At 34.0% G+C, this 18,875-nt stretch overlaps 1 protein-coding gene across 1 annotated transcript; it reads left to right on the top strand.

Moving 5' to 3' along the window:
- The first annotated feature begins 2,020 nt into the window (after positions 1–2,020).
- Positions 2,021–2,788, top strand: LOC132732105 (uncharacterized). Its single transcript, XM_060718469.1, has one exon. It carries the CDS (start codon positions 2,021–2,023, stop codon positions 2,786–2,788), a length of 768 nt encoding a protein of 255 aa, XP_060574452.1.
- Positions 2,789–18,875: the final 16,087 nt, after the last annotated feature.

Raw genomic sequence — 18,875 nt, 5'->3', positions numbered from 1 at the left:
ATTTTGCAATTGACTGTAAAACATCATAAATCCTAAGGAGAGAAAAGCCATTATTCATCGCGAGAAACTATGTTTCAACTGTTTAGACAAACACACTGTTGCTTCCTGTCGCTCAAAGCACCGGTGTAGAAACTGCATCCGGAAACACCACACCAGCATTTGTGATCAGAGTATCGGAAGCTCACTGAACACAGAGACTTGCATAATTATCAGAAGAGCGTCCCGTGCACTCTATCCCACATCACGGAGTAAAGAAACCGTCGGCCACCACCTCTATCCGTATTGTGTTTGACTGTAGTTGTCAAAACAAAAATTCACCGAGTCTAAATGATTGCCTTTAATCAACCCCTCCTGAGATCAACGAAGTGACAAGTATCTTAATAAACTTCAGGAAGCACAGATATGCCGCCTGCACATATATTGAGAAGGCTTTTCTTCAAATACAACTCAACGAGAATGATCTTCACACGATTTCTAGGGTTGAACGACATTTATGATCCAAATACAGATCTTACAACATACAATATGGTGCTTTTTCAAGTTCGTGCTTTTTGGTGCCACATGTTCACCATTTATACTTCATGCCACTTTAACTAAGCGTCTGAGTGCCAATGATCATAATTGGGTGAGTGCAAGAAAGACTTATATGTTGATAACGTGATTTCTACATTTTCTGACGAGAGTACTTCCTGAACACACGCAAATTAATGACATCTGCTGGTTTTAATTTACGGTCCTGGAGCTCTAACAACAGTTCTCTGCGCAGCCTAGCGGAAGCTAAGAAGAAGTAGAAACTAGAGAAATAACTAACATCCTTGGAATGAAATTGGACCCGATATCAGACCAGATTTGTTTAGCACAGAAAACCATTTTTACTTGTTCCCATTTTATAACAATTTATGACCCCCTTGGGATCCTGACCCCACTCACAATTCGTGCAAAAATCCTACTTCAAGATATTTGGAAGCAAAAGTTCGAGTGGGACACGTCCCTACCAGATGACATACAGACCCAGTGGTTAAACTTTGCTAAAGACTTAAACAGTGTAATCCCTACCAGATAGCCGAGAAGTTACTTCAAGAAAACTCTTTGGCATTAACTTCCGGTATAGGGGACAGTCCTGCCAGCGCATCCTCAGATATTCATCTTCATGAGTTTTGTGACGCCAGCCTTTAAACCTATGGATCAGTAATATACATTACATGTGGTGACCAGTCTGCACGTGTTATATCAAGGACGCGTGTCGCATCATTGATGCTTCTGACATTACCAAGGCTTGAACTTATAGGTGCAGTGATTGGTTCAAGACTTCTGCAGCACATACTACAGACGATATCTACAGCATCCGTATACATGTTGTCTGACAGTCAAATTGTTCTTCACTGGCTGTCATCCAACCGGAAGTTAAAAACATTTGAAGAGAATAGAGTGACTGAAATACACTTACAGAGAACAGAAGGTGAATGTACTGTCCCACTGAGCACAATCCGACTGACATGCTGACAAGAGGAATTACAGCTACTGAATTTCTGAAGAGTATATTATGGGAATAAGGTCCTGATTGGTTAACTGATGAAGTCGGTACCAGAGCCAACCAGCTGTTGTAACAACTGCTTTACTCGCAGAAGAACAATATGATAATTGCCATATCTGCTTCAGGCAAACCACCATCTGACGAAACTTATAATTAAAGCTGCCCATGAAAGACGCTTACACGCAGGCACGAGTGAACTTATTACCCATATGCGCCAGAAATACTGGATTCCGTCGATACGCCAGTGTATTCAGAAATTACACCGGAAGTGTTACCAGTGCCGCCGAGTGTTAGGAAAACCGTACACAGCGTAAGATCCACCACCTTTGCCAAAGATACGAGTTCAAGATACACAACCTTTTACTGTGACTGGAGTTGATTTCACCGGAGCTTTACTTTTACAAGAAAACCAAAAATGAGGAGGCATACATTTGTATTTTTATTTGTGTTTCGACCAGAGCTGTTCATCTAGAAGTATTCTCAGATATGACTAAATCTTCATTTTTACAAGCGTTTGGACTATTCAGTAGCAGAAAATCTCTACCAAAGGTTATGATATCTGATAACGGAACAACTTTTCAAGCAGCAGCAAATACAATACGCAAATTAATGAATTTTACTACTGTAATAGACACGTTACACAACCATGGTACAGAGTGGAGATTTATACCCAAAGCGCGCTCTCTGGTTTGGTGGTTGGTAGGAATGATTAATCGGTCTTACAAAACAGCTATCAAGAAGGTTCTTGGTAATGCATACGTAACTTATGATACACTCAAAACAATCGTAACAGAGGTAGAAAGCGTCATGAATGACCGTCCACTGACTAACGTTACGTCAGAGTCAACCGACCCAGAACCATTTACACCAGTTCATTTGCTATACGGACGTTTGACAACCGTGCCTTACTATGAAAATATATCCGAACCGAAACCAGTTTCAAGAGATGGGATCACCAAACAAGCGAGTATACAAGCACAGATCATTAGCCATGTCCGGGATAGATGGTGCCACGAGTACATGACGTCATTACGCCAGTATCACAAAACTACGGGAAACAATAGCCAAACGATTAAGGTCGGCGATGTAGTAATAATTCATGATGAAACCCTAAAAACACAGTGGAAATTAGGAACTTTTAAACAACTGATCACTAGTAAAGATGGAGTGACACGAGCGGCCATGGTTCGCACCAGTAACGGGCACACTACATCAAGACCAATTGTAAAGCTGTTCCCCCTTGAGACTATGTAACAATTGCCATATTTTGCGCTTTGGAGGATGTCATAAAGACGACATGACGTTAGCGGGAACGACAGGCAGCCAACGTGACGTTGGCGGGAAGAGTTCATACGACTTCATTTCCGTTGTATTGTTATTTTACAGTTATTTTAGACACAACGCAAAGTAGTTGCTTCTCATTTCACTGACCACTTTTTTTCACCCTATTTATCATCTAGAGCCGACAATAATCGATAAGAACCTATTTACTGCAAATAAACACATACAAATTTTATTTATGATTTGTAATACAGTAGGATACATTTTTTTATTTGGTAAGTGTTTTTTTTTAAAACTTTTTTGCCAAACCGGTAATCATGAATTCGTTTAAAAGTTACTCTCATTGGCAAATTTATATAATTTTATAAAACTTCTTATATGGCTTCATCTATCAACACTATCTTCAATGTCGATAATGCAGTCATTACACACTCATCAGAATTACATAATAAACTGTACATTCAGCTTCAAACGTATAAATCATATATCTGGAATTCACTACAGAAATATCACATTATCATATGTCTCTGCTATTAAGCATCCAATGATTTTCCACACATGTCTGAGTACAAACTGTAGCTCTTTGGCTGAATACCTTTTTTCAAAGAATATCATTCCTTCGCTTCTTTGCGTATATTGACAAAGAGAAACAACACGACGTTTATTCTCGACTGTTCTCTTTATAAAAACATAGACCTAAGTTGATAAACTGTATAAGCACATACTGTTTCATTAAATATCATACGTTTTGGAAACATGGCACTAACAGACTCAGATAATGAGTGTGCATTTCACAAATATATTGGAAATTCGAATCGCTTTGATACAACAATTATCAACTTTTTTTAAGGGTTAAATTACATGTCATATTTTCTGTTGTTGTTTTTTCCTTCTTTTTATCTATCTCAATCTTCTTTCTATCTGAACTCATCAAACTATTATCGTTATTAGTTTTATTTTGTTTTTTCTTATAAATAATTGACTTATATTTATTTATTCCATTTTCAATGTAAGTTGCACTGCAGCCGACATTTTTCGCCTTATTTTGCACATATATTTATTGTACATTGGAAAAAGACATTTAAATAAGCATTAGGTTGCTCCAAGTCTAATCCCTTTCGTGTATTGATTGTAAATATCATGTATGTAAATATACTTATGTTGCGAGTAAAATTTGTTTAAACCAAGTGTTATTTTAATATATATTGAAAATTGAATATTTGGATACTGAAATAAAAACGAAGCCAGAGAGAAACGCATATACTGTAATGTTGATACCGACACGAAGCGACGTGTAGCTTTTCATATGAATCAGTTGCAAAATTTGTTTTGAAAATATCTTGTGAAAATCCACTTTATTTGAAGTCATAGTTCACTTTTTCATTGAATTAGTTGCATGAATATTTATGACTGCTGACAAGAAAAACAACAACAGAGATCCTGTGACGACAAGAAACTTTGAGGACAAGCTATAGAAAGACCATATAACACATTTTTGTATTTATTAACTATGTAGGTCATTTAATAGATGTTAGATAATATTTATTTGTCTATTCATTTATTCCTTGTTAAAATAAATTTAACGGAATGACTACTGACAAGAAAATCTGAAGTTTCGCGCAGTGATATTTACCGACAAGAATTTTTTAGATTCTGCTTTAGAAATGTAGGCAGTGGTTAAAACAAGATTGATATTTTCCCAGGGATATTTGTTATATTAGATTCAAACATCTGAATACCTTTATATGGATATAAATTTTAATATCTATGATAAATATCAAAAAATCATTTTTTATAAATCATACAGAAAATATATACAGGAATCTGCTGATGAATTTTGTTTTTCTTCTTTCAGAAAATGCATGGTTCGATTTCAATACCGACAAGGACGAATTTACAGAAAATGAACGTTTGTGCATAGGTGAGTTCATGAAGTACAATAGAAATGTTTGGCTTGACTTTCATTTTGACTCTTCAAGTCAAGTCAAAAAAGTCAAGTCATTGTAATAAGTATTATGTTAAGAGAGGCTTTTGAACTGTACAATGTATATATAATTAAGTAGTAAAATAAGTCTTAAAAAGCATGTGTTCTTATTTAGGAAATAGATATCAATTCTGAGTGCATTGTTGTAGAATAATGCACGGTTTGAGTTCAAATGCGTAGTAATATAATCACGAAGGCCGACGAAGAATTAATATCTATTTCCATTCTAACACGTCAAGAAAAAATATTATTATTATTATAAAGTTGGACTTTATGTTTGGTGGTTTAACTTGATCTGCCTGGAGTTTCCATGAGAACGTTCTTTAAAAGGCTGTTCCTTGGGTTGAAAAAAAAAAACTGTCGTTAAATCTACCGTGTGTAGAAACCATTTTAAGATAACGAATTTTGAAAAGCGTTGATAAACTGTGTGTGTTTATTTTATTTTTTCACTCTATAATTTTTCAAAGCGAAAATACAAATTATTAAAAGTGAAATAAATGTAAAACTTAACTCGTTTGCGACATTAAAATAGCCTACTTTGTTTGATTGTTTTGCACGTGCTGTTTGGCGCTACATTGTGACGTCACGTAAACAACACTTTAAACGTCTGTACAGCGTTAACGACTGAATTAAAGATATTGGTGTTCGGATTCATTTTCTTAGTTAGAACATTTTCTTTCATTTAAGATAGTTTTCAAACAACATTCGACAAAAATTGTTTTTAATTTTTCAGATTTTTAAACAAAATGGCGCCCTCAATGTAAAATACACAGGGAGATAATAAGAACGGCGAGTGCATTGTTGTAGAATAATGCACGTTTCCGGCCTTCTTTGTTTATATAGAAAAAATTCCGATAGTGTTAGAATATGTATTTAACCATAGTTCGGTTAACAATATATCAAAGCTACAAATTGTTAAATTTCTTAGTAAATGGGTTACCACAGTACAGCACGGAGAGTCACATAATTTTGATACTCTCTTAGGGCATAACTTCGCAACTTGATAATAAACAGATTACAAATATTCAAGTAATTAATGAAACATTGAAGTCATAAATCTATAGAAGACGAAATATTAGAGAACGAAAAATTACTGTCAAAATGCAAAATAAAATTTCTATAAAACGAATATGTAATAACTAACTTAACTGCATTACGATCTTGATCTTCTGAAATAACAAAACAAGAAAAGAAAAAATTACTTTGCGCAAGCTTAAAATTTACACCACAAAAAAAAATTGTCTGTCATAATGACCTTGTGCACAGGCATTCGAATTTTGCGTGTATCAGATGCTACTGACGGTTGTGAGTGGTCCAACTTAATGTATTTAGTAATATTAATTAGTAAATTCAAGTGATTTTGACCCATACTCAGCTGACATACATGTATTAGTTATGTTTACGTATCGAGATTGCTGTGCCGCAATTCTGTCTACCAAGGATTTTTAGCACGAATTCGCTCGTTTCCTGATAGATAGTTTCATGAACGGGAAGGGCTAGAGACTTGGGGTTGGTCTCATTTTGAAGCTTAAATAAAACGTGAAATAGTGATAAAAGTTTCTTTAATTGTCTTGCAATTTGTTTTCAACAACGGCCCCGGGAAATGAAATCCTTGCTCGTAGGCTCGAATCGTGGAGTTTCCGGCCTTCTTCTTAAGCTTATAAAGTATATTTTAAAGGGGGTCATTATTTACATTTTTTTTTTGGTTTTGTTTTTGACACTTTTTAAGATGACACAGGTTTTTTTTATCAATCTGGTAATATGTTTTTCTTCCAGGTCCCGATACTCGTGCTGTTGGAGCCTTGTGCGTCTTTACACGTCTAAATTGTAGTCCAAAAGAAGATTTGAAATCGTTCAATATATATGCATAGCGTACACTGAGCAGAAAGAGTGAAAATAACTTTCACGATTTTCTTGCATCCAAAACGCATATATAACAAAATATAGCAGGCCCGCATTTATTAATAATCATATTATAGACCATAATAAATTTGCACTTTAATCAACTTTCCTATAACAGGAGGCGAATTTTATGAAGAAATATGTCAAAGATGCTTGGAATGATACCCAGAAATAATTAAGCAAAAATAATGAATACTGAAATAAGTAATTTACTCGATAACATATATTTTTTTTTATTATAAAAGATGATGCCGTAATTTACATCGGATTTAGTATAAAACTGAGTTCGGATAATAAAATACTACAAAATCAAGTACTGAAACACTTACTGAGTCGTCATTCACAAAATGGTTTAACTTTGTGACAATGGACGCCCCCTTTAAAAAAGAAAATTGTAAAATTTTCTTTAAACATCACAAAGTGAAAATTATTTATTGAAACTGACATGTAATACAGCACTGCACACTATATATATTAAAACCACCTTTATACTGCTAAAAATACTGTCTTAACTACACTACCTCCGGTTGAAACATTAAATAATCAGCTCCTACATTTTTTCTACCTAGAATGGCTCTGATTCTCATTCTATATAGTTGCAAAAGCAACGACCATCTCATTATTCTTGAAGTATTTAATCTTGCCTTATTTGGATTAGTGAGAGGTTGGTGATCAGTCTACAGGATAAATTCCTTACCAAGTACCTGTGAAATTTAGATATAGACCATACGATTCCTAAACATTCTTTTTATATTACAGAGTACATTTGTTCTCTTGGTAACAATTTCCTTCTAGCATAACCTACTGGGAATTTCTCCTCACCTTGTTCCGGAAGTTAAAAATGGCCCTTATCCAGTACCGGATGCATCTACTCCTATAATGAAAACGCTATCTTAATTTGGCAATTTTAAAATCGGCGGACTTGTTAAACTAGCCTTAAGAGTTTGGAAAGCCCTTTCTTGACTTTCTTCCCACTCTACATGATTTGATTGAAATTTTTTTCGTCACTCAAAATGGTCTCATGGGAACAGCAATGCGCGGGCGGCGCCCAAAAAAGCGTTTGGGAAAAAAAAATTTCTATGGTTATTCATACAAAACACCCCTAAAACGTGACGAACTCCCTTCTTAGTCGCTGTTGCGTTTTGTAGGTATGAGAACCAGTACTTTATTACCCTTTAAAAAGTTCCATCTTTTGCTTCCTATTATAGTACTTTCTATACCTAACGTGCTCTTCTTCAACATCTGCTATGCCGTAACTAACAATATTTTCTAATCTCTCCTTGTAAATCATCTACATACTGATTAGTTGTCTTAACTTCATATTCCTTCTTGTCTTACCAGACCATAGGGAGCTCTTTTAACACTGTAAATGGGACTAATCTATAGTTCGACCATATAACAACTTTCAAAAGGTGAAAATCCTAACTCTCCTTGTAGAATCTCTTTATAAAGCAAACACAAAGCATTTAAATACTTATCCCAATACTTTTGGTCTTATCATAAACATTCTTTTCAACATCTCTTTTAGAAGCTACGTTGCTATTTCTCAACTAAACCATTACACATAGGGTGGTACGGCGTAGTTGCTAGCTGTCTAATGGACAGTAACCGACTAACCTCATTCATAACCTGTGAAGTAAACTGTGAGCCACACTCTGTAAGAATTTCCTCAGGCACCTCTAATCTACTATAAATATCAACTAAAGCTTCTGCTACTCTTTCAGTCTCTATACAAGGCAATGCAATTGCTTCCGGATATATAGTGGCATAATCTACCATTGTCAAAATATATCTGTTTTTTCGATCAGACATAGGTTCGATTTGACCAACAATATCGACCACTACTTTCTTAAAAGGTATACCTATCAAAGGCATCCTTACGACACTTAACTAAATCTCCCTTTAGCTATAGTACGTAGGCAAATATCACAGGACTGACAATATCTCCTTATTTGTACAAGAACACCTGGCCAATAAAAATCACCCAAAACTCTATCACTAGTTTTTCTAACACCTAAATGTCCTGCTTAAAGTGAAACGTGTTCTATTTTTAATTAGGCAGTTTTCTCGAAGATCCTTCGGAACTACTAAACTGTCGTACTTACGTCACCATTTCGTCGTAATTTTTTTAAAACAACAAATTATTTCCTTGCCTCTGAAACATTCACTTGACCTTTAATCGTTTACAATCACTAACAATACTTCACTTCTTTCTTTCCTAAGCATCTAATGTTCTATCTGTGCTGCTTCTGTAAAATTCTCAATAAGTAAAATTGTGGTAGGAACCTTAAGCTTTTTTTCTGAGCTTAAAACATTACTTTGCGATCAAATTTCACCGCGTGAAGCTAAACTACCAAAAGTTTGGTTCTACAGCACCCTCTAACGTTTCGATAAATAAAATACTTGTGGGATTAGTCTACCCATAAGGCTTCTACAGTACTTAGTATTAGCGGACAATCAATGTTTACCAGGCCATATCTAACTTTGCTGAATAACCATCAATGTCTGAACCTCCGAGATTTACCAAAAACCTGCGGACTATTACACATGACATTCAAGTATTCTCTCCATTGCAACTAATAGTTTTTAAACATTACAACCCAGTAGTTGTCGGAAAGAGTTTATAGTTACGTCCTTAGCTCTTCAATGCCTCCTAATTCTATCAGACTACTACTACTGTCGACTAAAACAACAAATTCTTACATGTTCTCATTTCTACCCCTACCATTACTTCTCAACTGTAACCTCCACGAGCTTATTACTCTGATAACGATTTTTCTTCTATGCAATTTTTCATTTTGGTTCTATCTTTCCCTCTTCTTCTGCTCTAAAAAATCTCGCTGCGATAAATGAGCTTTAGACGATAACTTCTACAATAAAATGCGCTGGTATGTCCTAAACGACCACCTTTATGTTAAATGGACATTTATAGCTCGTCATCTATATCGTCTCATGAAATTCCTCGTTCGTGTTTTTACTCACATGCATTGGCTGGAATAATGTTCTTTAGGTGCCTGATTCTATTATTACTCCTATGCAGATTTCTATTACCCTGGCATATTTTGTTTTTTAATCCCTGTAAATTAATGTCTTTGGATTTAGATATACTAATTAACTCTAGTTTGCAATACTGACATTACTGGTGTACATAAAATAGAAAATACAGAATCCCAAAAGAAGAACAGGCAAAATTGAAAATGTTGCGGCTCGGTTTGATTGAGCCTGTTCATTGATCACTATTTTAAAGGGAAGGCGGTACTGGAAAAAGTGGCAAGCTACCGTCTAAACGCCCCCTAGCACCCGGCTAAAAAGCAGAACTCAACATTTAAACATGAAAAAGTAAAAATTTTGATTTATAAACATCCGCAATGTGTTATACGGCGGTTTAATCATGGAACCGTTCAATGTGACACTTCCGTGCCCATTCCATAAAAAAGCGGCGTATGGTCCCGCAAGTAATAAAAAGCATGTGCCCCTAAAAACGAGAAAAAAATGGTCGGAAACTAAATAAAATGGAATTTTGAAAGGGGAAAAGGGGATCAGAGGTTATGAAGCCTGTAAATATCAGACAATAAGACGTCAAAAGAAAAATTTAAAAAGCAGAAGCAATATATCCCCTGAAGGGTGATTCAATAGCAACATTATTCAAACATTAGGAATATTCGGAACCACCCAACAAAGAAAAATGCCGAACAGTTGAAACTACTAAAAATATCACACGCACACAATAATGTCGTGCTGAACGATCTTCAAGGATCGAAAATATAACATCATTGATTAACGATGTACGGGGAGACTTTTTACAGCCGCCACACGGCACAAAAATAACATGGATGTGATCATAAAATAGATAATAAGAAACAGAATCCCTAAAGAAAGCCACGCACGCTCAAGTATCAAAGAAGCGAAAATTGAAAAATGTTGCAGGCTCGGTTTGATTCGAGCCTGTTCATTTGGAGGGTACGTCATAAAACGGAAAGTGCAAGCTACCGTCCACGCCCCCTACGACCGGCTAAAGCAGAATTCAACATTTAAACATGAAAAAGCTAAAAATTTTGTAATTTATAACATCCGTGCAGCATGTGTTCATACGGCGGTTATCATGGAACTTCAATGTGACACTTTCCGTGGCCATTCCCATAAAAAGCGGCGTATGGTCCCCAAATAATAAAAAGCTGTGCCCTAAAGAGAAAAAAAGGGGCGGAACTAATAAAAGGAATTTTGAAAGGGGATAGAGGTTATGGCCTAGTGTATCACAGATAAGACGTCAAAAACAAATTTTAAGACCGGGGTTAACTCTACCCTTATTCCTTTTGAATTTATGACTAATATGTTCGGACGTCCCGAGTCCCTTAGCAAAAATGTGCATCGCTCCGCTACATTTCACGAAAGCTGAAACTACCTTCTTACTACTTATATTATTTTACAGTTTTCAATTGCATATGTTTAGAAACTGATCTCGTAATATAAAGTGAAACAGCTTTTCATAATTTTTATCAACCTTACTCAGTCTAAGCCAACCTTCTAAGTATCTAGTGAATCTCGCTAGAAACATAACAAATGTCTCATTCTCACGGTTTTTTTCAGTCCTAAACCTTTGAGTATACCCACCATCAGTTAACTCAAACTGTCGAAACAAAGCATCTTTCAATTTATCATAATGAACTCTATCTTTTTATGGCTTCTTATCAAAAACTTCTCTAGCTGTACCTTTTTCACAAAAATGGTAAGTTTAGAGCCCACATTTCAGGCCCCAATTTTGTGCATTTGCCTATAGTTTCATATACATTAAGGTACGGCATATCCATGAAGAATCAATTGTTCAAAAAATTTAGTCAAAAGGAGTCATCGTAACCTTTACCTTGCCTACACTTATCTAACTTGTCTTTCTCTAATTTATCTTATGTTCAGTTTCTAACTTAATATTTTTTACTTCCTCTTTCTCTCTTTCTAAATGCCGAGCATAATCTAACTTCTCTTTTTCAATACCCATCTCAACTTCCAAACGCTGTCTAGCAATCTTACACTCAAAATCTAACCTCTCCCTGTTTAACATTGCTTCTAACTCTAACCTCTCCTTCCCAGCTTCTAACCTACTTGCTTCTAATTCTAACTTCCTACTTGCTTCTAATTTCTCATTCTCAGCTTCTGCTTCTAATGCGAACTTCTCCTTGTATAACCTTGCTTCTTATTCTAACTTTTCCTTCTCAGCTTCTAACCTACTATGTCTCTCATCACGTTTCCTAACTTGCTCATATTTTATTTTAACAAATTGTCTCAACACCTCATCGGTATACCCTAACTCTTGACCTATCTTCACTAACTCACCTACACTAGTCATCTTTAACTGCAAATTGTGTCTATTTTTTATACTGTAAACTTTAACTATCAAACAACAAACCAAGAACCGAGCAAAATTACTAATTTTACGCACTAACGTGAGGTAAAAAAAATTATCTAAAGTTAGATACATTATAAGGGTAAACACTATAATCGCTAATGCAAACACTTAGCACTATAAACACGAGGTAATCAAGTTTAACACTGTTCCGTACAATCACTGAATGTATACCTATAAGTAGAATCATTTACTATAACTAAACAAGGGGAAAATTTGTACACAAAACGTACCTCACTACTATAAATTCTTTGGGGGAGTTAGATTAACTTTTATTTCACAGGGAAGGATGACATCATTTTCTAAAGTGTACAGTAAAACAATAGCCAATAATTCAACCCTGATTCAAGATAAATTTGCTTCACAATACTAACGTCGCATAGCACTTACACAAATAAAATCAAAAGTATATGACTAAGTGTTTCTATAAATACCCAAACACAAAAGTACAAAGCAAAATAATGCTTTAAAAAACACTCCAAATAAAATAAATGTCCAACTAGTCAACAGACAATATGTGTCTTATCAAAAAATCAAGGCAGGCGAAATGAAGAATGCTTGTAAAAAGAACTTCCGGTCAAGAACAGAAAGTCACTATCAGTCTACAATATTGGTGGTCTCATCATAAAGTGACAACTAATAAAGAAAATAATAAGGAACGAACTCACCCAAAATCTCAAATGTCAGGTATGTGTGTCTGTGCTGTTGGTAACCTCCTGGCTAGATAGCTGAAGTGCACACACTTGTCCGACCGTTCCTGAATAAATCAAATTAAATAAAATTTGAACACTGTTCAAAACACCAAATTATTATGAAACTAAATTAACTTTGAGTAAAATCTTAAGTAATTATTAACTTTAATTACTTTAAAAGATGTACCAATTTACTTAAAATATTCAAATGTTCTTACAAATTAAGATGCAGAAAATGAGTTGCCTGTTTCGTACAACAGCTGAGATCTACCTGTGTTCAATCACGTCGAGGTAACCAAATGTCTACTTCGGAACACTGGCTGATCACAACTACCATACAAAACAAAGCACAACTCAGTAGAAACTATTTAGCAATATATTTACAAAAATAAATGATTTTTTATAAATGAAATTAAATAAGCAATAAACGAAAGAATAAGAGATAGATAAAAAAAGTCCGTGCCCTGTCGAATAGCACTGTCACTTTGTTCCGGTGGCTTAACTCAAAACAAATACACTGATGCTCGAGATGTGACCAATCAAAAACAAAAGATCGACTCGACTCCGTACTGTCTGCAGAGTGAAGATGCAAGACTGTGGATGTGGGGTCTCTACGTCACAATTCAAGATATAGCCCATTCAAAGCAGGAAGATTGATTCTGTACTGTCTAAAGAGTGTAGATCCAAGACTGCGTCGCTACGTCACAATATTACTATTGTCGCTATGTTGAATACATGCGTAATACAAAATTGAAGGTGAATCCTCTGAGTAGAAACTACACAATATAAAACATGGTAAATTTCCATGTTACACAAATATAAGGGTATAAGTATGTCCCTTTAGAATAGCTGGGCCTTTATCGGATTCCTATAAACAAAGCTTCTTAAAATATAATGTCCCTTATGGAACGCCATACACACTGGATAATAAATTCAACGTTGATTATATATCGTAGCACGTTGTAAGGTATAAAATATAAAGCCAGACCGGGTGCTACCTAAACATATACGAAATCCTTCCTTGAATCGAATCCATATTATTTCGTACAAAAAATAATGATGATGATGCGATATGAAAATTACCTGAAGAAATAAGAATTATTTGAAAAGAACATCTGCAGCAAGCTTAGTTATAAATGACTTTTACTGTATAAAAAAAGAACATGAAAACTTATTTTAGTAAATATAAATGAAACATATGCATGATAAAAATAACGTGCACTCAAGGCGTTAACGGCCTTCTATACATACAACAACTATCAATGATAATAAACAGTTTACAAATATTCAAATAATTAATGAAACATTAAAGTCATAAATCTACAGAAGACGAACTATTAGACAAAAATTTCTGTCAAAATGCAAAATAAAATTTCTATAAAACGAATATGTAATAATTAATTTAACTGAATTACTATCTTGATCTGAAATAACAAAAAATTACTAAAAAAAAACAACAAGAAAAGAAAAATTTACTTTGCGCAAGCTTAAAAATTTACACCACAAAAATAAATTTGTCTGTCATAATGACCTTGTGCGTCTTTACACGTCTAAATGTGAGTCCCAAAGAAGATTTATAATCGTTCAATATATATGCATAGCTACACTGAGCAGAGAGCGTGAAACATAACTTTCACGATTTTCTTGCATTCCAAGACGCATGTATAACAAAATATACAGGCCCGTAATGTCAAATTTATAGACCATAAATAAATTTGCACTTTATCACAAAAGTGTAATTTTCTTATTACTGTAGCGAATTTTATGAAAAAATATATCAAAATGCTTGGAGTTATACCCAGAAAATTAAGCAATAAATAAAAATACTGAAATAAGTAATTTCACTCGATAACTCTGAATTTTAAAAAAAAATATAATGCAATAATTTACATCGCATTTAGTATAAAACTGAGGTTCGGCATGAAAATAAAATACTTCAAAAATTAAAGTAAAGAAAGCACTTCTGAGCATTTACAAAATGATTTACTTTGAGACAACAGTACATATTTTACATCTTTCTTCGATGTTTGAAAATTGTTTTAGAAGCATTATTATATACATATATAAAATTTCACCTAAATGTGATTACAACTTCAATAACAACATACTAGGTCTTTGAAAAAGACGCTGAAGAAATCAATATTGAGCTGGATGTATATAATAAAGTTTTGTCGATAGACTAAAAAGTTTGTAAGTAAATTTCATTTTCATAAAGTTTTTTTGTCGAAATACTTTTGGTATTTTACAGGAAGTCAAACTGTTTTGAGACAGACTTTGTCCGAAATCATCCTATTTTAAGTTTTAAAACATACTGGGATATGATTTATAATGGCGGCTGATTTTGTATTATTATTTGATTATATTAATATTTGATCAAAAACATGGTAATGATAATTTCAAAAAGAATTTTATTATTACACGGTTCAACTCATTTTTTATATCAAGTGCAAAACATTTGAGTGCTTCATAGCATTCTTATGACCGATCAGTAAACATTTAAGGAAACGAATCCACAGGCTGATAGCATTTATATAATGTGTTCAAATATAGACGATTTCCATTATTATATGAGACTCATTGAATTAATTTTCAGATAACATGGCAGTTGATAGTGCAACACTACCAGCTTCAACATCACGTTCCCGAAGAGATATCTTTGGTGAGACAAGTACTTTTTTTACTCAATTATCTTATGTTCTTTTTATGTTGAAAATAGCAAAGGTATATATGTTATGCACAGACACCACAACGTGTCATTTAAATGTCATTTACCACAAAAGCCTGTTTCTATAATTCCCCCTCTTTTGAAGAACATTTATGATTTTCTTTGACCATTGCATATTTTATTTTTGAAATAAAGTTATTAAGAATTTCTTTATTTAAATTGCTTATGAAACCATTAAAAATATTTTGTTAAGCGTTATAATGCTTTTTGTTTCATATTAAAACACATTTGCTCCACGTTTTAACGGCTTTTGTTTTCAGTTAAAACACTGTATTGCACATGAATATGCCTTCATGTGCGTTCATACGCATTTGTTGCCATTGTTATGCCTAATGATGCGTTATAAAGTCATCTTGTTTGCATCAAACCAGCTCCAATTGCATTATAACGCCTTGAAAATCATTCAAACACCTTCATTCGCGTAACTTTGCCTTTTTTGCATATCATCGATTTTATTTTTGCGTTTATAAACCTAAAATAGCATTGCGACGCATTTAAATTTGCGTTGTTAAGCCATTCCAATATGTTTTTATTAAGCCTGATACTATTAAGCTTTTGTACGATTCGATTCAATTTTTATTTTATTTAATATTCAATTTATTACTGTTATAATTATTCAATTAATCTGAAATATAGCCGAAAATTACAGTTATTGCAATGAAAATCATCTAAACATTATCACCGGTCAGTGGAAAAACGTATCCTTATGACAAAATATTTACAATCCAAGTTGTGTCCCTGTTACGTAGTCTTTACTTCTTTTAATCTTCTGAACAACTATCTGAACGTCTGTACAATGCTCTTAGAACCAAACATTCAAGTACATATTCATTGGCATCAAGATCAAATGAGTAAATTTTTCATGAATTGGTCAAGTCTTATGTTATGAATGAATGGATTTGATTCATGTTTGGACAAAACAAGAAATTGCATTTAACCTTCATGTGAAGTATGACGTTTACCTCAGATTGTTATTAACCTTAAACTACGAACAAATATTTAAGTTTATTAACATTCTGTGGAACCTAGATTTTGTGCAGGTTTGATAACTATTAAGACGCAATTAAAACTTTTAAATTAATTATCTTCATTGTAATTACCAGTAAATTGTATGAAATTTGTTTTCTTTTAATTTTTTAATGCATTTCATTTTACCTGGAGAAGATAACATTCACAGTAAAAGTTTGAAATGAAGTTATGTATATGTGACTGATTTTTGAAAGACATTCATATATAAAAAGCTTTCATTTAATGCTTTGCGAAGGGAGAATATATAGTCACCGCTTTGTCTGTCCGCATTTTATTATCCGGTACATGACTCTGAAACTAAGGTACAAACAAGAAATTTTGAAAGTTTAAGTCGAGACTTCTCTTACAAATAATCGGGAAATGGAAAAGATATTTTATTTTATATTATTGTATTTTTTGAGAAACAATCACATCTAAACCTATCACTAAAGGTGATTAATACCCCCACCATCAACTTTGACTTTTGAAAAATAAGTTGTCTGAAGAAAAATTTGAAATTAACCTACAGTAAATAAAATACCATCAGCACTGTGTACAAGGAATTATTTCAATTTATTGCAATCCCAACTAGGATCTTGATATAAGCTTGCTATACACCAAGTTTGATAACAATATCTCATTCCTAACCCTAGTAATTGTCTGGAAACCATTTTCTACTTTTAGTAACTGTGACCTTGAACCCAGGGACTCCAGATGCAATACCAAGTGCGGTCTTCATATAAGCTTGCTGTACACCAAGTTTGATTACAATATCTCATTCCTTACTTTAGTTATTGTCCAGACCATTTTTCTATTTTAAGTAACGGTGAGCTTGACCTTGGCCCCAGGGGGTCCAGATGCAATACCAACCAGGGTCTTCATATAAGCTTGATATATACCAAGTTTGATTACAATATCTCATTCCTAACTTGAGTTATTGTCCGGAAACCATTTTTCTATTTTTAGTTACAGTGACCTTGAACTTGGCCCCAGGGGGTCCAGATGCAATACCAACCGGGGTCTTCATATAAGCTTGTTGTACACCAAGTTTGATTACAATATCTCATCCCTAACTTTAGTTATTGTCCGGAAACAATTTTTTCTATTTTTTAGTAACGGTGACATTGACCTTGGACCCAGGGGGTCCAGATGCAATACCAACCGGGGTCTTCATATAAGTTTGCTATATGCCAAGTTGATTACAATATCTCATTCCTAACTTGAGTTATTGTCCGGAAACCATTTTTCTATTTTTAGTTACGGTGACCTTGACCATGACCCTAGGGGGTCCAAATGCAATACCAAGTGGGGTTTTACATAAGGTTGCTATATACCAAGTTTGATTACAATACCTCACTTCAAACTCTAGTTATCGTCTGGAAACCATGATGTGGACCGACTGACGGACCGACCAACCCACCGACAGACCGACAAGCTGACTCCTATTACCCCCCTAAACTTCGTTTGTGGGGTAGAACAATCTTTTAAAAAGATAGAAATGAGTTTTGTACATGATTATGTTTTATAAGAAAAGCGTTAAATATGCATTTATTGCCTACATGTAAATATCGCCTAGGATTGCACTAGCAAAGCCACTTTTTGTTGAATATATAAATGCAAAACAAATCTATCTCGAGTAAGAATACTTTTACATTTTAAAATATGTCCTTTTAATTTCCTAAATTGTGTAAGAATATAAGTTTGTATGTTTACATTTTGATAGTAAATTTTATTTCTTTAATTCCTTACATTTCTTGAAGGGATTTATAGGGTGTTGAGCTGTTCTAAGACCATATTATATAGTGTCATCTCTACCTTAACATAAAACAACAAGACAGTTGTACATTTCGAGAATTGTTTATTGAGAGAAATAGCATGGAGAAGGCTGACATAAGCTAATTATATGCATGGTACAAACATAAACATGTTTACATAATTCATGATATACAGTAGGGTGATCGTTTCGGTTGTCAAAAATAGCGTTTTTCGTGCGTCCGTTTTTCGTGTAACATGCGTGCGTATAGCATGCAACGTGCGTTTGCTGAAACGCTTTCTCAAGCGTGCATCGTTTACAAGCGATTAACGTTTATCGTTTTCCGTGTATCGTTTTTCGTTTATAGTGCGTCTGAAAGCGTGCGTTTCTTATTCCCAGAAACGTTTAGCGTGCGTCTGCGTTCGTCTAAGCGCATAAGTACCTTGTTTTGCGTATGTTACTATTGAGAAGTAAAAGAATATCTAAGATAGATATATAATGTAAATTTGTTGTTTCTTAAACATGTAAGAGATGTTCTGTGTCCCTGTCAAAGAATAGAAATATTATATATAAAGAAGTATTATTGTGAAAAAAATTT

This window comes from Ruditapes philippinarum, unplaced genomic scaffold (assembly GCF_026571515.1).
Source record: "Ruditapes philippinarum isolate M1 unplaced genomic scaffold, ASM2657151v2 ctg1436_1_1_1_1, whole genome shotgun sequence".
Taxonomy (NCBI): domain Eukaryota; kingdom Metazoa; phylum Mollusca; class Bivalvia; order Venerida; family Veneridae; genus Ruditapes; species Ruditapes philippinarum.
Note: the sequence above shows the minus strand (reverse complement) of the source record. Positions and strands in the feature narration are given on the sequence as shown.

What these genes read in the sequence shown, in the direction of transcription:
- LOC132732105 (XM_060718469.1), top strand. Translation starts at nt 2,021, where the DNA reads ATGACTAAATCTTCATTTTTACAAGCGTTTGGACTATTCAGTAGCAGA.